General features: G+C 32.0%; 1 protein-coding gene across 8 annotated transcripts in view; it reads right to left on the reverse strand.

The window, feature by feature from the left end:
- Nucleotides 1-26,925, reverse strand: part of LOC145261133 (microtubule-associated serine/threonine-protein kinase 3-like) — a 571,734-nt gene that overhangs the window by 286,907 nt on the left and 257,902 nt on the right. For 4 of the 8 annotated variants that reach the window (XM_080119402.1, XM_080119400.1, XM_080119399.1 and 1 more), the window contains one exon: nt 11,463-11,486. The exons of the other annotated variants lie outside the window; for them this stretch is intronic. In XM_080119402.1, coding sequence (XP_079975528.1) covers nt 11,463-11,486 — 24 coding nt within the window. The remainder of the gene's footprint in view (nt 1-11,462; nt 11,487-26,925) is intronic. 8 annotated transcript variants of the gene reach the window in all.

Raw genomic sequence — 26,925 nt, forward strand, 5'->3', positions numbered from 1 at the left:
GACGAGAAGAGGGAGAGTGAAGGAGAGACGAGAAGAGGGAGAGTGAAGGAGAGACGAGAAGAGGGAGAGTGAAGGAGAGACGAGAAGAGGGAGAGTGAGGGAGAGACGATAAGAGGGAGAGTGAGGGAGAGACGAGAAGAGGGAGAGTGAGGGAGAGACGAGAAGAGGGAGAGTGAGGGAGAGACGAGAAGAGGGAGAGTGAGGGAGAGACGAGAAGAGGGAGAGTGAGGGAGAGACGAGAAGAGGGAGAGTGAGGGAGAGACGAGAAGAGGGAGAGTGAGGGAGAGACGAGAAGAGGGAGAGTGAGGGAGAGACGAGAAGAGGGAGAGTGAGGGAGAGACGAGAAGAGGGAGAGTGAGGGAGAGACGAGAAGAGGGAGAGTGAGGGAGAGACGAGAAGAGGGAGAGTGAGGGAGAGACGAGAAGAGGGAGAGTGAGGGAGAGACGAGAAGAGGGAGAGAGGAGAAAACAGAGAAAACGGTGAGCGGAGAAAATGGAGAGTGGGGAAGAGGAGGAAACGGAGAGTGGGGAAGAGGAGGAAACGGAGAGTGGGGAAGAGGAGGAAACGGAGAGTGGAGGAGAGGAGAAAACGGAGAGAGGAGAACATGGAGAGTGGGAGAGAGGAGAAAACAGAGAGGGAACGAGGAAACGGAAATGGAGTGGGATAGAAGAAAATGGGGGAAAAGAGAAAAAGAAAACAAAAAGAGAAAAGGGCCAATGAAATGACGAAAAAAAGGCAATGCAAGGAATAAAAAGTCAAAGAAAGTAAAAAAAAAAAAAAGCTTATGAAATGAGGAAAAAAGCCAAAGAAGGAAATGAAATGTTAAAAAACGTAACAAAGTTTAGTATTATTTTCAATGAATATGTTTATAAAATTCAAGCACAGGAATGCAACACAACGGCAATGTGCTAAGAACTAGTGCTTGGAAGACAATGTGGAACCTATGAGGTTAAAAAATCTTTTTTTTTTATTTTGTTCCAGGGAGAGAGGATAGTGGTGAAAACAATACTCGATGCATGTGTGACAATAATGTGTGACAACAATACTCGATGCATGGCCGAATGGTTACTTTATGGTAATATAAGATACTGGCAAGTATAAGAAATTTTCTAACCTAGTAAAAGGAACCTATCACCTTTGTAACAAACTTGGCAGCATTTTCTGTGTACTTTTTGCCACTTGAGAATGTGAAGCCAAAGAGTTTGAATGTTAGACTCTTGGGAAGGTTGCTATGACAATCGATGCTTGGAAAAGTTTCTTATACAAGTTAAAGGAAAGGAGTTTTGTCTTTATAAAAACGATATGTGAAATTATATTTTGACATTTGCTTTGTTAGAGATTAGCAACAAACTGGTGTATTTATCAATAATCATGGGGTCCCCAGAAAAAAAGTCTAATAACATTACTAATGAAAACCAAAATGATCAAACTAATACTAATACGAACGATGTGTATTTTTATATTGGTTTTGTGTAGCACACAGAAAAACATGCTCAACCGTTTCTGTATACACATAGGCATACATTTATAAGTTAATACACAAACTCAGAAAACATTTTATGAGGCAGCAGAAAAAAGAAAACAGGAAAAGAATGAAAACACAAAAACAGAAAGAACGAAAAGAAAAAAGAAAAGGAAAGTTAGAAAATAGGTAAAAACCGTGACTAAAACAGAAACGAGAAGAAAAAACAGACATGCAGAGAAAAACCCCAGAGAAAAACAGAGAAAATAACAGAGAAAGAGAGGGGGGGGGGAACAAACAGAAAAAAAGGAAAAAAACAAAAAGGAAAAAAACAGATAAAACAAAAAACAAAAAGAAAAAACAGAAAAAATAGAAAAAACAAGTAAAAACAGAAAAAGAAAAAACAGAAAAAAGAGAAAAGAAAAACAGACAAAGAAAAGAAAACAGAAAGAGGAAAACAACAAACACAACTAGGAAAAAAACAAAAACAAAACAACAAAAAAAGAAAAACAGAAAAAACAGAAAGGAAAAAACAGAGAAAAGGAAAAAAACGGAAAAGGGGAAAAAACAAAAAGGGGGAAAAGCAAAAAGGGGGAAAAACAAAAAATAACGGAAAAAACAGAATGGGAATAAAAAGCAGAATGGGAATAAAAAGCAGAATGGGAATAAAAAGCAGAATGAGAATAAAAAGCAGAATGAGAATAAAAAACAGAATGGGAATAAAAAACAGAATGGGAATAAAAAAACAGAATGGGAATAAAAAAACAGAATGGGAATAAAAAAACAGAATGGGAATAAAAAAACAGAATGGGAATAAAAAACAGAATGGGAATAAAAAACAGAATGGGAATAAAAAGCAGAATGGGAATAAAAAGCAGAATGGGAATAAAAAGCAGAATGGGAATAAAAAACAGAATGGGAATAAAAAACAGAATGGGAATAAAAAACAGAATGGGAATAAAAAGCAGAATGGGAATAAAAAGCAGATAGGGAATAAAAAGCAGATAGGGAATAAAAAGCAGATAGGGAATAAAAAGCAGATAGGGAATAAAAACGGAAAGGAAAAAATGAAAAAGGAAGGAAAATGAAAAAGGAAAATGAAAAAGGAAAATGAAAAAGGAAGGAAAATGAAAAAGGAAGGAAAATGAAAAAGGAAGGAAAATGAAAAAGGAAAATGAAAAAGGAAGGAAAATGAAAAAGGAAGGAAAATGAAAAAGGAAAATGAAAAAGGAAGGAAAATGAAAAATGAAGAAAAATAAAAAAGGAAGAAAACGGACAAGGAAAAAACAGAAAAGAGGCAAAAACAAGAAAAGAGAGAAAAACAAGAAAGAGGGAAAAACAGAAAGCGGGAACATAGGAGAAAAAACAGAAATGGAAAAGTAAGGGCGAAAGAAAGAAAAGAAAAAGTAAAGAAATGAAAAAAGAAAAGAAAAGAAAACAAAAAATTAAAGAAAAAAGTATGAAAAGAGAAAGGAAAGATAAAAAAGGGATCAGAAAGAAGAAAAACAGAAATAAAAAAAAAAAATAAATCAGTGAACTGAGCGCTTAAAAGTCAATGTATGGTCTTGTAAAACAGGCAAGTTAAATTATATTTTGCTATAATTGTTTTTTCCATAGGACTGGTCCATGGATATTAAGTATCCTGCTAAAAAAATGTTGCCATCAGCTGTCAAAAACAGATTTAAAAAAATCTTAACTCCGATTCATATCTTTCCTAATAGAATTAGTGCATAAACGACCATGATAGATCCGATAGGATTTGTTCTCAGCCGATTCCATAATCTATGACCACATTCATCTAGGCCAACTATGCATCTCAAATCTATTTATTTCCATCTTTCAAAAATGCTCCAAACTTTCTAGACAATATAATTTAAACCGAAAATATTAATGTGGTGAGAAAAATGATTGATTACCACAAAATTTGTAATGAGGAGAATAAGCTTATTGAATACCAAAACGCAAAATAAATATTTTATGTTTCTGAATTTTTAAGATGAGAGGATTGATATAATATTTGGCTTATTAAAACTACTGTTCTCATCTTTAGTGTTATTTGCACAACGTTTTTGGCTGATATGACATCCAACCTTCTTCAGGCGTATTTTGTCATGCTCAGGAAATCTGCATGAAATTTCAAATGGTACCTTCTATTTAATCCACAGGGATAGCTTACTCTCGTTCCGTCAGCCATGATCAGATGGAAGTTTCAAGTAATTCGCAACAGTATTCTTCATATTCCCTGCACTGAGGATTAAACCTTCAACTTTCACATGAAGGTCACTTACAACTAAATTTTATAAAGTACTTTATTCATTATGCCACATCCATGTGAATGATGGAACGAGACCATGCTACCCCCACATATTAAATAAAAGATTCTATTTGAAATTCCATGCAAATTTCCTGAGCTCGACAAAATACTCCTGAAGAAGGTCGGATGTTACATCAGTCAAAATATTGCGCAAACAACACTTAAAATGGAAACAGTAGTCAGAATACTCCAAATAATCTAATATATTCTATACAATTAATTGAATGCAAATTGCTATTTTACTCATAGATGAGAAAATGTGTTTAGAATTTTCTCCAATTATATAGATTTTTTCTTTATTAACGAGTCATCATTATCAAAATCAAAATCCACTCGAGGATAAGTATTAAAGAGACCCAATAAGATTTGACCATAGCACAATCAATTCCATAGTATACACACATGAGCGAACAAATTAACAGGATAAAGATTGTTCGGAAATCAGAGAAATTATTTCAAACATGATCAAACGTTATAGGTGGAAAGAGGATTAGAAGCAGTTCACGTAAGCAAACCGTCCATTCTTGTAGACTTAAAGTCAGATACTAAAAGATTAATTCTGTTCAATTTGCACATTAAAGTGCTTATTGGATCAGAAGAGTCTAATCTTTGTTACGTGTTACGACAAAGATTGATTAGACCATTTCAAGGTTGACAATGGGTGTAACGGTTTTATTTATATTACCCACAACTGTAAAGAATGTTCTGTTTTTCTTGTGTGCTTAACATAAAACTGAATTTTCATAAGAATTTCTTTTAAAGAATTTACAATCGGTGGAACAGGTTACCATGGGAATACTTCCGTGAATAAATCATCCTCATAAATAATTGTGAATTTGAAACTAATTTCTGGATAGAAGTAAAATTTATAAGATAAAAGTCTAGTATTATAGTTTATTAGTGCTTCAAAAACAAAAGTAAAAAGTATATTTCAACACACTATTGAATGAAGCAACAAGTTTCATAAATTCGATCGAAACTGACATCTGTGCCTTGAAGTGTCTTAATTTTAAGGTATCAATATTATTATATTTTTTTTTATATACTTGAATCAGAAAAAAAATCAATTTTTACTTTAAGGTAAGCAAACGACTTTTCTAGAAAGTAAGAAGTGTTGAGTACTACAGCCAGGAAAATAAATTCAAAATTTATCCAATTAAAACTATTTTAAGCAAGGTAAATATTTATTCCTTTTATTTAGGTACATAATCTTTTAAAATTCAAGTTATTAGAATTTTTAAGAAATATTCAAAAAATCTTTGAAAATTGTCTGATTTTACTGCTAAATTGATTTTTCTTAAAAACCATCATTTCATTATTTAAAAAAAAATGTAAATATTTTCTTAAAGAAATTAAGAGAAAGGATAAAAAGGGTGGGTGGGAGGTAATAAGCAAAACAAAAACAGAGCTTAAGACTTGTTCAACACAGTAGGGACAGCTAGTACATAGCTATTATACTAAAGCTGAGTCAATCAATGTTTGTTTCACTAATACTTTTTCATATATATTTTAAATATAAAATACATGCTAAAACATTCCTTGGTTTGGTGATTGAGTTATATTTGAAATTAACTCACCAAGTGACCTATTTCTCATTAAGTGTCTATCACTATATTGTTTGTCAATCCTCCCAAAACGACACTCATATTATGCAGCATCGACTATACCTTTCATCACTTTCTGTTTATTAACAAAGGTAATAAAGAAATGAAAGAAAAAAGATAAGAGTCAATTATAAGAAAAAGTGGATATCACCATAGTAATATTATTAGTAGTTGGAGAGAAAAGTAGAGAGATGAGGAGGGAGATATAACAAGCACAAATAGATTAATTTTGGATTTTGTTTTTCTTATATTTTACTGCCTTAGCAAACTTTTTCATTTAAACAATCTAAACTGAACTCATTGAATAACCTAAGAGGTGATATATATATATATATATATATATATATATATATATATATATATATATATTTATATGTTTATAATACAAACATTATTGGTTACATATGTGCATACATGTTTTAGTGGAGTCCCAATTTAAAGAGACCACCTCATCAGACCAAGAAAGTAAGCACTTCCTTCCTTGGTCCGACGAAGTGGATCTCTTTTAATTGGGACTCCATTAAAACATGGATGCACATATGTAACCAATAATGTTTGTATGATAAACAGATTATATACCAGCTCCGTCCTCAATTGAGCACTCTTTAATAATCATGCGAGTTGAATTTACATTAAAGAAACCAATCTATATGTACAACAATTATACATGATATATGTATATATAAGTGGTTGAGTTTCAATGCTAGCTAAAGGCAGTTACTGCTCTAGCTGCACCGTAGAGCTGTGATACGCTTAAATAGTCTGTGAGTGAGTACAAATGTTCACCATGTTGAGCATATTATTGAGCGAAATAACACATTACTACTACCGTATAATGCGATGCTCTCCGTGTAAACAAATGGAGTTTACAGTATTTGGACAATGTTGATTATTGTAATTTCACATACCTACTTAGTAGCAACCAAATAGTGTAGAGGTTAGAAGTGCTGATTGTTGTCTAGGCAGTTGAGTTTCGATTCTAGTTTGAGGCAGTTGCTAGTCTAGCCCACTGAAGAGAATGATACAGCAAAACAGTCTGTCTGTGGATGACATAATACATACACACACACACACACACACACACACACACACACACACACACACACACACACACAAGCTGGATGCCTGACATTGCCCTGTCGTACAATACACTTAAACATGATATTTTAATTTATGCAGATTGCGTATGCATTATTATAAAATCAATCCCCTATTGATTATTACATATTACGAGGAATAATTTGGCCAGTGGACTAATTCACAAAAAAATAAAAATAATAATAATAATGTCATTCATCAAATTCCGTCTGTGTTAGCTGATGTTTGGGTTTGACGATGAATGCCCAGGAAAAGTTACTTCTGATTAATGTTTAGTTTTAAAATATGTAAATGAAGAAATGATTTGCAGCAATTTTAAAGGCTACCTCTTTTATTTTAAATTGAACTCATTAATAAGAAAAAGTTTAAATAAAATGGTGAGGTATACCTGAGGTTGAACAGGGAATCATTTGATCTGTAGTTAAATGCTCTACCACTGAACTATCTCCACATGTCAATAATTCTGTTTTTTTTTTTTAAGAAATAATTTGCTAAGATTTTATTATCTGCCTTGCCGGTGTAACATAAAATATTCTCTTGTAAAAATTCTTTTTTCTTATCTGTAAGAAAGAAAGACTATAGGATCAATTTTTTTCAATTTTCTATATTTATCAGATGAATTTCTGTACAAAACATATCTAAGAACACTGCCAGACATATAAATAACCTTTGTGTGGAATTTGCAAAAACAGACTGCTATTTCGGAACCTATGAGAAAGGAACTCACACACACAAAGCGACGTTTCTATAACAGTAGAGATAATCGGTACATAATCGAAATGTTCTCTCAGTCCCAATAGTGTTATGATCTTAACTATTATCCAAACAGCTTACAAACACAAAATAAGTTGTGACCCTATGACTTCGTGGAATATTTTCTTTCACATAATTACACTGCAAATATTAACTCCTGGTCATCAGAGAGTATCCAATTTATGAAGTCAGAACTTTGACTTATTTGTTTAATCTTAAATAATCTTTACTTTTTACTTCTTTATATATTTTTTATTTATTTATTGCTTTTTATTTTGTTAATTACTCTGTATGTTTCTTGAGAATAACTTGTTTTTATTAGGTCACACTCTTTCCATCGGAAAGGTTTTTTCTAATAACTTATTTTTGTTAATTTTGGTTAGGGTTACACAACAATATTAATACACTGGAAAATTGCTTTTTAATTCTACGCTTAAAAAATCTTGGTTTAATAAGAAAAAACATTTTTTGTGGTTCTATGTACTTTTATATCAACTGATATTTTTTTTTTTTGTTAATCAGAATTCATGCGTTAGAGAAGTTATTTATTTTCATGTCTACATTTGGCAGTGGATCCATATTTTTGTTAAATAGTTTGGGAATAATTATGCAATATGTTTTATGATTTCCCATTGTATACTAATATCGCTGTTTCTGTCATTTATTTTGACGGGCGGGGAAGGGCTGCCTCATATATATATTATATATAAAAGTTACTTTGTGTGTGTGTGTGTGTGTGAGAGTTCATTCCTCATAGGTTTCGAAACAGCTGAGCGTAGCATTTGGAAACTTCACAAAGGTAATTTATATGTCTGGCAGTGTTCTTAGATATGTTTTATACAGAAATTCATCTGATAAGTATCAAACATCGAAAAAATATGATCCTAAAAATAGTCTTTCTTATAAATAAAAAATAATTTTTCAGGGGAATATTTTACACTATACCAGCCAAGGGAGATAATTCTCAACAAATCATTAAAAAAACAAACAAACCCTGAACTATTGTCATCTGGAGATATAGCTCAGTGGTAGAGTATTCGACTACAGATTGAATGGTCCCTGTTCAAGCCCAGGTGTACCTCACCATTTTATTTGAATTTTTTCTCATTAATGAGTTCAATTTACTATAAAAGATGAGGTAATATTTAAAATTGCTGCAAATTATTTCTTCATCCACTAAACATTAATCAGAAGTGACATTTCCAGGGCATTTATAGTCAAACCCAAATATCAACTGACATGATATTGCAAACAAACATGGATAGAATTTGATGAACGACATTATTATTTAAAAAAATTTTTTTTTTTTTTGTGAATTAGTCCTTGTAATATACGATACTCAATACAGGATTGATTCTATAATAATACATACAAGGGGCGTGCAATAAGTAATGCCCCTGACCCACTTCCAGTTGTCTGATCGAGCTGAAATTTTGTATGTGCAATGATTTATATCTCTACAGGTTATGTGGATAATAACAGCTCTGAACTAATGGTGGTTTCTGTTTTACAGGTGTTTGAACTGAGTCAGGTGTGAAATGGAGCCTGTTGAATGTCGAGCAGTGATCCGATTTTTGTATTTGAAAGGATGCATACTACGGGAGACTTTTGATGAAATGAAAGAAACTTATGGTGATCATGCCCCATCATATGACCTTGTAAAACGCTGGCATCATGAATTCAAACATGGCTGGAAGTCTGTGGAAACAGCTCCCAGATCTGGTCGTGCCCCCCTTCTGCCATTGATGAGGCATCTGTCCGTCAAGTTGAGGCTGCCATTTTGGAAGATTGGCACATTACTATTCACCAAATAGCCCAAGATATCAAGATTAGTACAGGGTCTGTGGAAACTATTATTCATGACCATTTGCATAAGGTGTCTGCCAGATGGATTCCCAAGTTGCTCACACCATTCTAGAAGTGAGAACGCATCAAGTGCTCAAGAATGAATTTGGAGATGTGCCAAGAAGATGAGTCAAAGTTTTTTAAAAGACTGATTACACAGGATGAAACCTGGATCCATCACTATTATCCAGAGACCAAAGCCTAGTCAATGCAGTGGAAGCACTTGGACTCACCACCTCCAAAGAAGGCAAGGGTGCAGCCCTCCGCTGGCAAGGTCATGCTCACAGTCTTCTTGGACCAGGACAGAGTAGTGATGACAGATTTCCTGGCAAAGGGTACCACAATTACAGGGACTTATTATGCTTCACTTTTGAGGAAATTAAGGAAAGCTATCAAAATCAAGAGGCGGTGCAAGATCAGCAAAGGTACCCTCCACCTGCAGAACAACGCTCCAGTCCACAACTCGCATGTCGCCAGATCAGAAGTATGGGCATGTGGTTATGAAATCCTGCCTCATCCTTCCTACTCTCCTGACCTTGCACCCTCTGACTTTCACCTCTTCCCAGTCATGAAGTTGTTTTTGAAAGGAAAGCATTTCCCAGATGATGCAGCCTTGATTTCTGAAGTCACGTTGTGGTTGGAGGACCAACCTGGGGTGTTCTACAAAAACGGTCTCCAGAGCTGCATCAAACGATGGGAGAAATGCATAACTCTGGGTGGTTCCTATGTAAAGAAAGACTAATAACTGTGCCAAGTTTCGTTGCTCTACTACTATGGGAAGTGGGTCAGGGGCATTACTTATTGCACACACCTTGTATTCAATCTGTATAAATTAAAATATGATGTTTGTGTATTGTATGACCAAGAAATGCTGGGCGTCCAACTAATATATATTGAGAAAAACCTACTCATTTGTATGCTAGATTTCTTAAAGTCATCATATGGTTGGTGTACCTGGCCTTGAATTTATTTTATTCAGCACCTATGTACACATTTTATTCATTAATATTATTGTGCATAGTGGCTTTGTATACAATATTATTTGTCAAGAATTTGTTGAGCAGAGGACAACTGACTCTAATCTTGCGAAAATGGGTGCTATTTTTTGTGTTATTATTTCTTCCTTGATTGTTAGTTTTGTGTTTTTACTGTCAGTGTTAGCTTCAATATAAATATTTAATAATTTTATTTCATGTTTCCTTATCATAGCTTGCATATTATTTATGCAGTGGTAACTAATCTTAATATTGCTTTGAGACTTGATATATTATAGCTTTGTAAAGTATATTGGCTTTAAAGAAATGTTCACTCATCCATTTGAAGAATAATGTACCTATTAGTGTAATCACTTCAATATTGTAGGGTGGATTGAACCAAATGATGTTACAGTTTTTATGTTTTCATTGTATCTTATATTATTTTTTTAGGGTTGTGTTATTCATTTTATTTTATTCTGTACTAGTGATTGTTTTGTAAAATCTAATTAAGCCATAGTCCCTGTAAATTTTGACATTTTTTGTTAACTATTATGGAGTCTGTTATTAGGATTCCTACTAGCTTGCATATTTCCGCTCCATCAAACTTCCCGTTATAACATTAAAGTTTCTGCTTAGATTTTTCTTCACCAATGTTTTTGTTACAGTATAACTGATTTTCTGCAATACTTTTTTAATGCAGAGTAATTTTTAATTAAAAACTAAAGAATATCAATGAACAAAACAAAAATTAAATGCCAATAAATCAATCCTTCTTTTGAAGATGAATGACCCAAACTAAAATGCCATTTCAAATTAAATGTAACCCTTTTATCTACCTTTTCTATGAAATAGAACAGTACAACCTAACCTTAGACCACTCTCAAATTGAATGAAACAAATACATTTCCATACTCCTTCTCCGACCCTTTTTCTTTTTTCATTTAAAAATATTTTATTGCTAAATTGTAAACAAATACATTTCAAAGATTTATTATTATATATATATTATCTATATATTATTATCTATATAAAATAATAAACTCATTCACTGTTTATATATTTGTTTAATCTTTCCTCTTAGAGTACAAATGTTGATCAAATTTTATTCTGTTAAAATCTTAACTTTTTTCAATGAGTTTCCCTTGACATAACTGTTTGGTAGTAATAGCATTATAACAGTTTCGTTAAGAAAAAAAAAAAGAAAAAAAAAAAGGGTTCGGCCTCTGGTATCCGGTATACAAATAAAACTGAAAAGGGCACTTTTTTTTTTTTTTTTTTTTTAAAACAAATTTTTAAACCTGTACCTGATGGAAAAAGCAAGATTATTTAACTTGCATTTTTTTGTTAAACCAAAGATTGACTTTCAGACGCTCACTCACTTTTTGTTTTATATTTATATATTTACTTACAAATATGTGCATATGTGTATAGAGCTGAAAAAAATAAAACAAGTGAAAAAAGTAAATTAAATATTTTTTCCTACTTTTGCATAAGTTCTAAAGTTAATCTTAGTCCAGTTTAAATAATTCATGTACTGATATTACCAGGTTTTTATTTGTGCAAGAGAAAGAAGAAATAGACAAGATAGAAAGAAGGAAGAAATAAAAAAGATAGAAAGAAGGAAGAAATAAAACAGATAGAAAGAAGGAAGAAATAAAAAAGATAGAAAGAAGGAAGAAATAAAAAAGATAGAAAGAAGGAAGAAATAAAAAAGATAGAAAGAAGGAAGAAATAAAAAAGATAGAAAGAAGGAAGAAATAAAAAAAATATAGAAAGAAGGAAGAAATAAAAAAGATAGAAAGAAGGAAGAAATAAAAAAGATAGAAAGAAGGAAGAAATAAAACAGATAGAAAGGAAGAAATAAAAAAGATAGAAAGAAGGAAGAAATAAAAAAGATAGAAAGAAGGAAGAAATAAAAAACAGATAGAAAGAAGGAAGAAATAAAAAAGATAGAAAGAAGGAAGAAATAAAAAAGATAGAAAGAAGGAAGAAATAAAAAAGATAGAAAGAAGGAAGAAATAAAAAAGATAGAAAGAACGAAGGAATAAAACAGATAGAAAGAAGGAAGAAATAAAAAAGATAGAAAGAAGGAAGAAATAAAACAGATAGAAAGAAGGAAGAAATAAAAAAATATAGAAAGAAGGAAGAAATAAAAAAGATAGAAAGGAAGAAATAAAAAGGATAGAAAGGAAGAAATAAAACAGATAGAAAGAAGGAAGAAATAAAACAGATAGAAAGAAGGAAGAAATAAAAAAGATAGAAAGAAGGAAGAAATAAAAAAGATAGAAAGGAAGAAATAAAAAAGATAGAAAGAAGGAAGAAATAAAAAAGATAGAAAGAAGGAAGAAATAAAACAGATAGAAAGAAGGAAGAAACAAAAAAGATAGAAAGAAGGAAGAAATAAAAAAGATAGAAAGAAGGAAGAAATAAAACAGATAGAAAGAAGGAAGAAATAAAAAAGATAGAAAGAAAGAAGAAATAAAACAGATAGAAAGAAGGAAGAAAAAAAACAGATAGAAAGAAGGAAGAAATAAAAAAGATAGAAAGAAGGAAGAAATAAAAAAATATAGAAAGAAGGAAGAAATAAAAAAGATAGAAAGAAGGAAGAAATAAAAAAGATAGAAAGGAAGAAATAAAAAAGATAGAAAGGAAGAAATAAAAAAGATAGAAAGAAGGAAGAAATAAAAAAGATAGAAAGAAGGAAGAAATAAAAAAGATAGAAAGAAGGAAGAAATAAAAAAGATAGAAAGAAGGAAGAAATAAAAAAGATAGAAAGAACGAAGGAATAAAACAGATAGAAAGAAGGAAGAAATAAAAAAGATAGAAAGGAAGAAATAAAAAAGATAGAAAGGAAGAAATAAAAAAGATAGAAAGAAGGAAGAAATAAAACAGATAGAAAGAAGGAAGAAATAAAAAAGATAGAAAGAAGGAAGAAATAAAACAGATAGAAAGAAGGAAGAAATAAAAAAGATAGAAAGAAGGAAGAAATAAAACAGATAGAAAGAAGGAAGAAATAAAAAAGATAGAAAGAAGGAAGAAATAAAACAGATAGAAAGGAAGAAATAAAACAGATAGAAAGAAGGAAGAAATAAAACAGATAGAAAGAAGGAAGAAAAAAAAAACAGATAGAAAGAAGGAAGAGATAAAAAAGATAGAAAGAAGGAAGAAATAAAAAAGATAGAAAGAAGGAAGAAATAAAAAAGATAGAAAGAAGGAAGAAATAAAAAACAGATAGAAAGAAGGAAGAAATAAAAAAGATAGAAAGAAGGAAGAAATAAAACAGATAGAAAGAAGGAAGAAATAAAAAAGATAGAAAGAAGGAAGAAATAAAAAAGATAGAAAGAAGGAAGAAATAAAAAAGATAGAAAGAAGGAAGAAATAAAAAAAATATAGAAAGGAAGAAATAAAAAAGAAAGGAAGGAAGAAAAAAGAGAAGGAAGAAATAAAAGATAGAGAGAAGGAAGAAATAGAAAAAAGAAAAGGGAAAAAAGTAACGTAGAAATAAAAACACGAAATGAAGCAAAAAGCAAAACAAGCAGAGAAAAAAAAAGCAAAAAGAGGAAAAAAGAGAAAACGCTGAAAGAAAACAAAGAGAAGCATAAAAATAAAGAAAAACAAAGAGCGGAGGGAAATTATACAACTAATGACCTATCTCTAACAAAAGGTGGAAGTTCAAAGTCATTAAAAAAACAAAAGAAATAATAGTCTATCCCAACTAACAGTCATTTCATTCTAAAAGCGCTAAGAATCAAAATATTTTTCCAAATATTTTTCTTTGCAACACAAGTGTGCAAAAATCATATAGAACTTTCCAAATTAAATTTTAGAACAAACTAGAAGACAATAAAATCAAGTCAAACTTGGACCTTTAAACAATAGCAATAAAATAATGGGACACTGAAAACGTACACAATAAAACAATATGTTTTATTGTTGTGTTGATTATTTATTTGTAACGCAAATTAAAAAAAAACAGTTTCGGGATTATTTATGTTGGTGGTGTAGAAGAAAATGTATGAATGTTTTTAAGAAAGGTGCATTAAAAAATGGAGAATAAATTAAATAAATAGCGATTTGTGTTTATTTGTTTACGCTGTTATGGGTTTATGTTTATGTACACATGCGCAACCGGAAGTCGTAAAACAGATGTGGGTTACAACACCCATTACAAGGCCATTTGAGTTTTATAATTATATGAATTTGCATTTTTAATGTGATTTCAAAGCATTTTGTTTGTTTATTCGAAATTTCATGAATAAACGGGAAGGTTTTTCCATTTATCCAAACTATATTGATATCAAAATACATAAGCTTATTTAATTCAATGGTACAACAAGTCGTGCATGCGTGGTCTCTCTTTGGTGCTGCTTGTGAGATGAAGCCACAAAAATTAGTGAAGAAATAATGAATGTGAGGAGTGTGAAGGGCCAACGTTACCTTCATATTTTCAACAAGTTTCAAAAAAAATCTAATGGATAGGGCAAAAGTTATGGGGTAAAAAGTGTCATGTTTTGCAATTTGGGGGCATTTGTGACCTCTTTTGAGCTCCTGGGAATGCCGAATCCCAGTGAAAATGAACAAACGGTGCAGTTTCATGCCTTAAGACATGTATATTTGAATTCAGTACCATGGAAAACCACTATATAGACATACATATCAAGTTTTTGAGTAAGATGAAAAAAGAGCTCCAAAAAGGCACATTTTTTTTAGCCCTAAAAGTCTCAGAGGGATGCGAACCAGAATTTTGCCAGGGTCACCTATACTGAATTTATATTAAGAATAGTGGCCTCCACATTTTGGCCAAGTTTCAGGAAAATCTAATGGACGGATCAAACGCTATGGAGCAAAAAGTGTAATTTTTGGCCATTTTGGGACATTTTTGAACTCTTTTCAGCCCCTGGCGACGCCTAATCCCAGTGTAAATGGATAACGGTGCAGTTTCAGGCCTTAACACATGTATATTTGAGTTGCCCCCCGTGAAAATCCACTATAGTTTTTGAGAAATATCAAAAAAGAGCCACAAAAGGGGGCGTTTTTAGCACTGAAAGTCCCCGGGGATACGAACCAGAATTTTGCCAGGGTAACCCATATTGGATTCATATTAAGAACAATTTTGGCCAAGTTTCAGAAAAATTTAATAGATGGATCAAAAGTTATGGAGCACAACTGGTTATACATCATTTGCATATTTATTTTATAATCAGTCTAATAATTTAATATCTTATATAATTTATTTGTAATTTGATTCTTTCATTTTATATATACATATATACACACACACACACACACACACACACACACACACACACACACACACACACACACACACAATAATTTTGCCAATATTAATATTAAAGCGATTTAATGAAAAAAGTTTAACATTCAAATTGATAATTTCTGTTTAGATTATTTTGAAATTCAAATTACAGCTTCAGGTTAAAATTATACGTGAATAAATTTTACACCCATTAAAAAATTAAATTACTTTGGAATAATTCATTAAAAATAAATTCTGCATTGAATGCAAAGATTATCAAAGTTTTTCTTCTAATAATTAAATAGATATGTTTACTTTTGAAACTAAATTTGTTTTTGATAATGGTGATAGTTGCGATGATAAAAAAATGAAAAAGAAAAAGCTCAAACCCTATCTAGAAAAGCTCAAACCCAATCTATTTTATTTGTAATTTAGAAAGATTGGAAGAATCCAATCTTTCTAAATTACAAATAAAATAGATTCATATTTTAAAAAAATGTCATTCTAATTTCTTTGATTATAAAAGGAATAAAGTAACCATTTAAAAATTTTCTGTAATATATAATTGTCATTCGATCAATTGACATTTCGTTATATAACCAGTTTTTAATAATAATAATTTTTAATAGATTTAGAATATCGTTTTGTTTTTTTCTAAAAAATAAGTTGTGACCATGGTCATACACAATAAATTTCCTCAACATTTGAATATATCAAATAATAACATGATAATCTTTTTATGGTTTTTCTCGAAATTATTAAAATGTGAAATGAAAATTACTTATTTTTTTATTAAAAAAAAGACTACAGCTAGATTAATTGCTGAAGAGTTTGCTTGTAATACAGAGTATTTTATTTTATTTTTTTAATTTTAGAGGTGGCAAACTTTAAATTGACAAACTATTTTCTTTAATTGCAGATTTAGCAAATGTCGATTATTTCAAATTCACCTTGGTTTGGCAATTCATCATATGGCTGGATTTCCACTATTTCTATTAAATCACAAGTATCAGAGTCCAATTAAATTAATGAATAATGTTATTTGTAATAAATTATGTTCTTACATATGCAATTAAGCATTTTCGTTATTTCTTCTATATAACATAAAAAAAATTATATATACATATATGACAAAAAGTCTTTATTCCAAATTCGAAGATGTCCATCTTACCATTTATTTATTTATTTCAGCATGTTAAAATGTTTAATTTTTGACAGAAACAATCATAATTATTATGTCAATTTTTGAATATTTTCTGCCCTGACTCATCAAAAGAATAAGAGTTCATTAACTTTTAAAAAAAAAGAAAAAAGAATTTAGGCATCATTATTTAAATCTGAAGAGTAGTAGCATTATTTTTAGGACGGAAAATATTAAAAAATTGATATAATAATTATGATTGTTTCTACGCTACGAAACAGATGGTATCAAGAATTTAACATGCTGAAAGAAAAACGGTAAGATGAACAACATCTTTGAATTTGGAATATAGACTTTTGGTCATTTATTTGTATATGCTCTGTAGTTATATTTAACATACATCGAGCTTCATAAATAAAAGGATTGGTAAATAAAGGGTGGAATATCGTAGAATAAGCATATTTTCCCATATATATATATATATATATATATATATATATATATATATTATTGATCAAAAATTTTTAAAATTCCCTCAAGCAAAAAGCTAGCTAAAAATAGTATGGAGATTTAAATTCAAAGATAATACGATTCCATCATTAAATATTTGAAAGAGAAAATAACTTATAAAAATGAAGGTTTTAAATCAGAATATTAACTTTCTTTAATTTCATATAACTCAAACATTGTAATGGTTTAGATACTGATTTTACTTAAATTGAAGCTAGGTTTTTGATGCATTAGCTTGGAAAATTTATAGATTTTTCTCTCGTATTATTCAAATTTCAAAATTATTTAAATATGTATCAAAACATACATAACTACTGTCTTATGTAATATATAAAATCATGTTAGCCAGATTTTAAAAGTTGGACCTAAATAGCATTTAAGCCGATAAATCAAACTTTGATTTTCATTTGTTATTGTTTTTTTATGTAATCGACAATATAGTATTGTACCAAGCTACAATTTATTTGTAAAAATGCTTCATCTGGTATCTAATATAGATACATTCTTAATAGTTAAAAAGAAGAATGAGCTAAGAGGAATAAGTTTTAGTCTTTTAGTAAGTTTTAACGTTCCTTAATTGTTTTTGGGAAACTTAAATACTAAACATCCCCAAAAAGGTGCAATTATAGAACATAAAAATATTCAATTCATAAAACAAATTTGAACATAATGGACCCGGGCAATGCCTGATTGATATAGCTAGTTTAAATGAATAAATAAGAAATAGATAGGAATAAATGAGAAACCTTTCGAAACCACAATAGGTTTACTTAATTCAATGATACAATCAAATATTTTAAAATATATTACATATACTAATCAAAAACCTAAAAGTAAAAAAAAAACAGTCAAGGCTACACTTCATTTGCATATTCATTTTATAAACAGTTTGTAATTAATATTCTGTATAATTCATTTGTAATTTGACTATTATAAATATTCAATAGTTTTCTTTATATTATATTATTAGTATTATTAGTATTATTATTATTAGTAGTAGTAGTGAGGTGATTTAATGCAAAATTTAATTTGGAATAATTTCTTAAAAAACAAACCCTGCATTAAACGTTTTTCTGTTAATTATTACTTATTTCTTAAACTTAATCTATAGTTGTTATTATTGATGATAATAAACATTACATTTACCATGAAAAAAAAACAGCCCCTTTTGATCTTTCTAAATTATAAAAAAATAAATTCAAACTACGAGGGGCGTGCAATAAGTAATGCCCCTGACCCACTTCCAGTTGTTTGATCGAGCTGAAATTTTGCATGTGCAATGATTTATATCTCTACAGGTTATGTGGATAATAACAGCTCTGAACTAATGGTGGTTTCTGTTTTACAGGTGTTTGAACTGAGTCAGGTGTGAAATGGAGCCTGTTGAATGTCGAGCAGTGATCCGGTTTTTGTATTTGAAAGGACGCACATCACGGGAGACTTTTGATGAAATGAAAGAAACTTATGGTGATAATGCCCCATCATATGACCTTGTAAAACGCTGGCATCGTGAATTCAAACATGGCTGGAAGTCTGTGGAAACAGCTCCCAGATCTGGTCGTGCCCCCCTTCTGCCATTGATGAGGCATCTGTCCGTCAAATTGAGGCTGCCATTTTGGAAGATTGGCGCATTACTATTCACCAAATAGCCCAAGATATCAAGATTAGTACAGGGTCTGTGGAAACTATTATTCATGACCATTTGCATATGCATAAGGTGTCTGCCAGATGGATTCCCAGGTTGCTCACACCATTCCAGAAGTGAGAACGCGTCAAGTGCTCAAGAATGAATTTGGAGATGTGCCAAGAAGATGAGTCAAAGTTTTTTAAAAGACTGATTACACAGGATGAAACCTGGGTCCATCACTATGATCCAGAGACCAAAGCCTAGTCAATGCAGTGGAAGCACTTGGACTCACCACCTCCAAAGAAGGCAAGGGTGCAGCCCTCCGCTGGCAATGTCATATTCACAGTCTTCTTGGACCCCAGGAAGGAGTAGTGATGACAGATTTCCTGGCAAAGGGTACCACAATTACAGGAGCCTATTATGCTTCACTTTTGAGGAAATTAAGGGAAGCTATCAAAATCAAGAGGCGGGGCAAGATCAGCAAAGGTACCCTGCACCTGCAGGACAACGCTCCGGTCCACAACTCGCATGTCACCATATCAGAAGCACGGGCGTGTGGTTATGAAATCCTTCCTCATCTTCCCTACTCTCCTGACCTTGCACCCTCTGACTTTCACCTCTTCCCAGTCATGAAGTTGTTTTTGAAAGGAAAGCATTTCCCAGATGATGCAGCCTTGATTTCTGAAGTCACGTTGTGGTTGGAGGACCAACCTGGGGTGTTCTACAAAAACGGTCTCCAGAGCTGCATCAAACGATGGGAGAAATGCATAACTCTCAGTGGTTCTTATGTAGAGAAAGATTAATACCTGTGCCAAGTTTCGTTGCTCTACTACTATGGGAAGTGGGTCAGGGGCATTACTTATTGCACGCGCCTCATAAAACAACAGATTCATATTTTTTTAGAAATCTTTAAAAAAAAGTTCTGTTTTTATTTCCAATTATTTGGTGAGATATTTTATTTGACCAATTGACATTTTAATTTTCATTTATTCATATTATAAAACCAGTTTTAATGGAGAATTCATTTTCAATTTTATGGTTATAGAAAATTAAATCTTGGTATTAAAATTCAAAAAGACCATATAAAATTACTTTTATTTTTAATAAATTGTGATTATATTCATACACAGATTTCCTCAAAATATACCAAATAACACCATGATAATCATCTTTTTGTCATTTTATTTCCCTAAATTACCAAAATGTGAAATGAATATTGTTTCTTTTATTTTCTGGAAAGAAGGCTACAGCATGATTAATTTCTGTCCAGAATGTGGGTAGCTTTTACTTGTATTAGATAAAATTTATTACTGCTTATAAATTCAGCATCATAAAAAAAAGTGATATATTTTTAAATAGTCTCATTTTGGGTGCAGATATTCCAGTAGTCATGAACTCTCAATGCATTTTGAGAAAATGAATTTAAAAAAAATATTTTATTAGAATTTAAAATATTAATTAACACATAAGATTATGTTTCAGCTATGTTTGCCTCCATAATCAACTACAGCAGCAGAAAAATCAGTCATTATTTTGACAGTTGGCTGCATTTTGAACTTAATTTTCAAGGCATTTCTAATGTAAAATTGGAAATTACCAAATAATAAAACCAAACAAAAAGTTTTAAATTATTTAAATTAATGAAAAATTAAACTAAAAAAAGATAAGATTAAATTACATTAATTACAGAATTTTAATAAATAAAATTGAATTTTAACTAAAGTTGCAGAAAATAGTTTTATGAATCATCAAAATGTAAAAATACTTTTTTTGTGCAACTGATCTATATCAAAAAGGCAAACACAACATCACATAAAGACATGATGGTACAAATAAGATTAGTCTAGAAGTTTCTATGAATAAAGCAGATGAATTACAATGGTATTTCTGGAAGCTATCTGATTCAATATTGAAGAAAATTTTATGTGCATATTTCTATTATACAATGATAAATTGGAATATTTTATTTTCTTTGAAAAAACATATCTTCAACCACAAAATATTGAAACTTTAATGAACTCTTGAGAACTGTTATTCGATGACATCTTGCCATTATATCACACGAGTCAAAATACTTTGGATCATAGTCAGAATTTTTTGATCACTTCAAAATGATAAAATGTCAGGAAAATCAATCCTCAACGAAACAGAATATGCCAAAAAAAATTTCTGAACTCCTAGCCTGGACTGTCATATGATTAATATTAGTTATTTTATTTATTTTTAATTTGTGATTTGAACATAGTTTTTTTCAGGTTAAATTTAAGTTTCACAATATCTTTGTTTCTATCAAATTGTAAGGTGGAAGCAGAGAATATTTACAAAATACTCACCACTCCCCATGTTAAGAATGGCTTTTGAAACAATAACGTTATTTCAGCACGGTACATAAAATACATAACTACCAAACGTTTTATAATTTTTAACGGTAAATTTTTACTTGGTTTCCCTTAACATTTTCCTTTAAAATGACAACTTTCACTGGTTTTCTGGTATGCTGAAAACGAATATTTTATATATTAAATATTTTAATTTTCTGCAAATAAGTAGTTTTTCGAATATTAAACAGTATAATTTTTATGTTAAAAATGGTGGCCATAGTTGTGAAGAGAATACACATAAAAATTATTAAATTTAAAAATAATTGAAAGAGAATAGACGATAAATAAAAGTTGGAATAGAATATGTGTGCTTAATATTAATTTGTATTGTTTATAACTACTCACGTGATTCAATTTTGAATTAAAAATAAAGCGTTTGGGTTTGTGTTCTTTGAATAGAAGCACTAGTTGAGTTTGAATAAAATAAATATGTATTAGATACGTTTGAAGCCAAAACTTTTTTATTTTAAACAATATAAATCTTTTTTCTTTTTATTTTAATCAATATAAATCCTTATTCTTTTATTCAAACTCAACCAGCACTTCTATTCAAGGAACACAAACCCAAAGTGAATTCCGTGTGACCAACGCACCGTTCCTTCCGACATTTGAAAAGACTACCGCAGAAACCACAAACGGACTTCTACTGATTCTATACTCCAACAACAACATGGAAAAAAAAAAGAAAGACATACTGAAGATGAAGTTTACTTCGAAATATACTTATGAATTTCAATATAAATTTCAAACAAAATAAATATCTGTTTATTTTGTAATAATGCGTTGTTTTAGCTTCAAATGTATATGTATTTATTTTAAAAATAAAGCTTTTTACATTGTGTAAAATTATAAAAGTTCTATTTATATAGTTTAAACTTAAAGATTTTCATAGTTTCAAACGATAAAAAGTTCCATTTTCATATTGCTTTAAAAAAAGTTTTCATAGTTTATAACTATGAAAAGTTCTATTTATATTGTTTAAATTTATTCTGACAATATTTTTATTTATATTAATATTGTTTATCATTAAAAAAAGTATTCATCGTTTAAAATTATTAAAAAAAAAAATGTTTACATTTGTAATCTTTTGAAAGAGTTGCCTGGGTTATATCATTCTTATCAATCCATTGATTTTGTTATTTATGAAGATCAGACAGTAGAATTTCCTGTAGAATTCTAAATTCACTACAGCCGCCTGGAATGCCACATCATAACCTGATATTGAAGGAAAGAGTTCCAGTTATACTATTTGATCCACCTAAATTGTGCAATGGCACACGGTTATCAATAAAATCTTTGAAAACTTATGTTCTGAAAGCCATTATAATAACTGCACATTTTAAGGGTGAAACTGAAGTCTTCGGATTCCTTGGATTCCTTCTGACATGCCATTTCAGTTCAAGCGTTTACAATTCCCAACAAAAATTAGTTTTGCCATGGCTATAAATAAAGCTCAAGGACAAAGCCTAAAAGTTGTTGGACTTAATCTTCAGACACCTTGCTTTTCTCATGGTCAGTTGTATGTTGGTTAATCACGCATTGGAAGTCGTGAAAACCTCTACATTTACACACCTGTTAGAAGTCACACCAAAAATCTTGTTTATGTCGAGGCTCTTCAAAATTAATGCTAGAGGTTCATTTACCAGTTTTCAAATATGCACTGGTGGAAACTGAATTTTAATTATTTCATTAGCAGAATAGATTACTAATGTCGTCTTTATATATATATGTTATGGCTTGCAATATGCCACAAAGAAAACAGAACAACGGAATAGAGTTTAAATAATGTATTACTGGAACAACAACGTAAAAAAGTTATAACTGAAAAGAGTAGTAAACGTGACCGAGCAGGCGAGGGTCGCTCTGGTGTTTAATCCACACCTGGGATCAAAAGGTCTATGGTTTATATAATGGATAGAACAGTCCATTTGGAGGGTGATTCCCCCACAACACCCCCCTCCCAAGCTGATTTCCGCGGTTGTGAAAATTAGTATTTCTTCCTTTTGGGGCAGACCACCAAGGGGTCTGTGCGCTTCCTCTTTCTGCCGGAGCGTCTCGGTTCTGACATCTCTTTTGGAGGGTCTATGTCAAAACAGTTATACACAGTTTCAATCGCCTCACTGCCGTCCTGCGGTGGTTCTTCTTGATCCTCGTAGAAACGTTTCCTGATTTGGTTCAGGTGCCTCTTATGTTGGAACCTTGGGCCCTGAATGATGTATGTAACATGGCCGATTCTTCGTAAGGTCGTGCCCTGTTCCCAAAAAGAAACGTTATTTCTAAAATGTCTAAAATACACGTTATCTTCGCGTTAAACCGTTTCGTTGGCATTGTAGAGGTTCTGTTGTGTACTATGTGTTTGGGTAGCAGTTTATCAAATACAAATTTTATTTTCTGTCCAAACATGATTTCTGCTGGAGATCTCGCATCTGGTTTGTTCGGATTTCTCGTGATTCTGTAAACCTGCAGAAATTGCTGAAGGGCCTTTTCTGTTGGTGTACCGGATGCCTTTTTTAATGCCCTTTTTCAGTGTATCGACGAAGCGTTCGGCCAGGCCATTGCTTCTGGCATGATACTAGGGTGTCGTAATATGCTTGACTTGATATGTCTCGCAGAATTTTCTGAACTCTGTCAAGGTGAACTGTGTAGCATTGTCGCTAACCAAACAGTCTACAACCCCAAACCGAGAAAACAATTCCAATAAAAAATTTGTCATTGTTGGTGTGGTCGTTTTTTTGCATCTAAGTACCTCTGGCCATTTAGAGTAAGAGTCAACTACTATCAGGTAGTAAAAATCCTCCACAGGTCCCGCATAATAGATGTGGATCCTCGGCCATGGTTGTTCAGCTTTAGGCCAAGGTTTATATGTTATTGATAGTGCTTTTGCAGCCAAAGCACAGCCTTTGCATCTGTTCACCATGTCGGTAATATCTTGGTCCATAGCTGACCAATAAACAAAACTTCTCATTGGGCTTTTCATTCTGTTTATTCCTGGATGCCCCCTGTGAAAATCCCTGAGAATTCTTTTTTGAAGGGTTTGGGGAATGACAACCCTTTCACCGTATAATAATATTTCGTCACAACCAGAAAAAAATGTCTGAACTGGTGTCACCCAGTGCTAATTTCTGCTTCGTGGTTTGAACGAAATTGTCATTTAGGGATTCTGACTTAATTTCCTGAAGTGTGACCAGCAGTTCAGATAATATTGTTTATCATGGTTTTTACATCACTATTAATATGTAGTGCAGTGACTACTGAATCTTCAAGAGGTGCCATTTTGGCAGGAATCAGTCTCGATAGACCATCTGCATGGGCTAGTTTTGAGGGGAGAAATTGAATTGTAAAATTATAGTTCAGCAGAATAGTTCCCCATCTTAATAGTCGGTTCGCAGTGAATGTTGGAAGTTCTTTTTTTTATCCAAAAATGGATATCAACGGCTTATGGTCAGTTTGTAGAGAAAAATGTCTTCCGTACAAGAACCGGTGGAATTTTGAAACTGCAAGTATAATTCCTAGGGCCTCTTTCTCGATCTGAGAATAATTCTTTTCCGCTGGCAAGAGAGTCCGTGATGCGAAAACAATAGGGTGTTTTGAGCCATCCGGCATTCAATGTAGCATGCACGCCCCGACGCCATATTGACTGGCGTTGCTAGCTACTATTATATCCAACTGCGGGTTGAAATGCGCTAGGAATAGTTTTGAAGTCAGGATTCTTTTTATTTCTTGGAATGATGTCTGGCAATCTTCTGTCCACTCCCAATCCTTATCCTTTTTCAGCAATTCATTAAGTGGTGTGCGCAATTTGTGCATATTTGGGATGAACCCCTGGTAATAGCTTGCCAAACCTAAAAAACTCTGCAATTGAGTTATGTTTACTGGTGCCGGCATTTCTTTAATAGTGGTCGCCCTATCTGGGTCTGGACGTCTGCCATCTTTATCGATTATTTGACCCAGGTATTTAATTGTTTGTAAAAAGAATTAGCATTTGTCTACTTTGATCTTAAATCCATAATCTTGTATTCGACTGAATACTTTTCTGATATGTTTTTCATGTTCCTCCCTGCTTTTGCTCGCTATGATAATGTCATCAAGATATGCGATTGCGGTGTCCAAGCCGGACAACATAGTATCCATTACTTGCTGGAATATTGCAGGTGCTACTTTGATACCAAACGTGAGTCTTTCATATCCGTACAAACCCTGATGAGTGTTAATACTGAGGAGTTTATCGCTTTTGTCGTTTACCGGAATCTGTAGGTAAGCGTCGCTTAGGTCGAAAAAAACTTGCTGCGATTTAATTTTGTGAACACTTCTTTTGGAGTAGGTAATAGATAGTGAAAATCTTCTAAGGACTCATTGAGTCCGGTCACAAAGTCGGCGCAAACGCAAATTTTCCCAGACCTTTTTTTTATGTAAACTGCCGGAGCAGCCCACTCACTATATTCAATTTCAGCCAGTATACTGATGCTTTCTAATTGGTCTAGTTCCTGATTTATTTTATACAGGGAAGCGAATGGGACATTATGTTTCTTTTTAAACACCGGTTGTGTGCCAGGTTTCAACTTAAAATCTGCGGCCATTTTTGTACATCTCCCCAGGCTAGGAGTAAATACGTTTGTGGATTCTTTTTTAAAACAAGTTATAAGTTTCTCCGTTTCTGCTGGGCAGGTATTTATTTTCTTGCAGAATGTGGATATAGGAAGATCTCAGAGACGAAACTCCTCCATACTGTCAGAACCGAACAGGTTCTCACTATCTTTTAGCACATACAATCTTAGTTTTTTTGTTTTCCCCCGTAAAGTGACGTTTGTAATTAATTCACCTTCAAAATAAATTTTTGTACAATTACCGGCCGTCGCCATTCTGTTTGTTTTTAACAGTTGGTTTTCGTAATATTTTCCACGTTTTGAGATTTATTATTGAAAGATACGATCCACTGTCTAATTGAAATTTAATAGCCTTGCCGAAAATGTTAACCGTTACATATTTGTGTAGATTTTCATCTACGACGTCCTTTAGTTCTGGTTTGACGTACACGGCTTCTATTCTGAGTTTTCCTACAGTGCAAACTTTTATGACCGATCTTATTGCATAAATAGCATCTTTTTGTTAAAAATGGGCAATCCCTTACCCAATGTATTCCACCACATCTGAAACAAGCGCTCGGTGGTTAGTGTCTGTATGCCATTTCAACGGTTTTTTTCTTAGTTACTTTTTTTATATTCGCGATGCCTACTTCGATATTTCTTGCATCATTTTTTTTTAAAATTTCTACTTTTTGACAATCCTTAGTCAATTTTTGAATGGTTAATTTTCTAATTTTGTAAAAACTCTGCGCTCAATTTCTGCATCTTTTCCCCGAGGTTAACCCTTGCGCAAACACAAGACATTTAAAATTGTCTGCTGTTAGTTCAGACAACTTAAAGTCATCACAGTGTTTGTTCACTACAGCTGCGTAGGTGGCAAAATCGTCATTATTGTCTTTTACCACATTCAAACATCTCCAATGCTTATGGAAAAGAGACATTTTCGGCGAGAAAAGTTCTGTTAACGAATTTACCATCTCATTGAATGATAAATCTGCTGTTTTCCGAGGCAAGATGTAATCCATGAATTTATCATGCTCAGCCATTTCCAATTTTCGTAATAGAAGTCTGGTTTTCTTTTGATAAGACCAGTTGCTGCAGTCAATATTAAAAAAATCTTCATCACGCCGAAAATATGCTGCAAATGATTTTTCCTCTTCCTCATATTTAAAATTGTCTATCACGGTCCATATTGTATTCTGAGAAAATGCTGAATTACTTTCCGCGTTCACATTATTCTTAACAATTTCTGTAAGCAATTCCTCTGTTCGTAACTGACGTTTGGCTAACTGTTTTTGAACTTCCTTTTGCTGTTCCTTGGTTCGTATTTGACATTCCACTAACTGTTTTTGCCATTCCTTTTGCTGTTCCTC

The sequence above is a fragment of the Euprymna scolopes genome, chromosome 37 (genome assembly GCF_053919585.1).
Source record: "Euprymna scolopes isolate OS-2025 chromosome 37, ASM5391958v1, whole genome shotgun sequence".
Lineage (NCBI taxonomy): Eukaryota > Metazoa > Mollusca > Cephalopoda > Sepiida > Sepiolidae > Euprymna > Euprymna scolopes.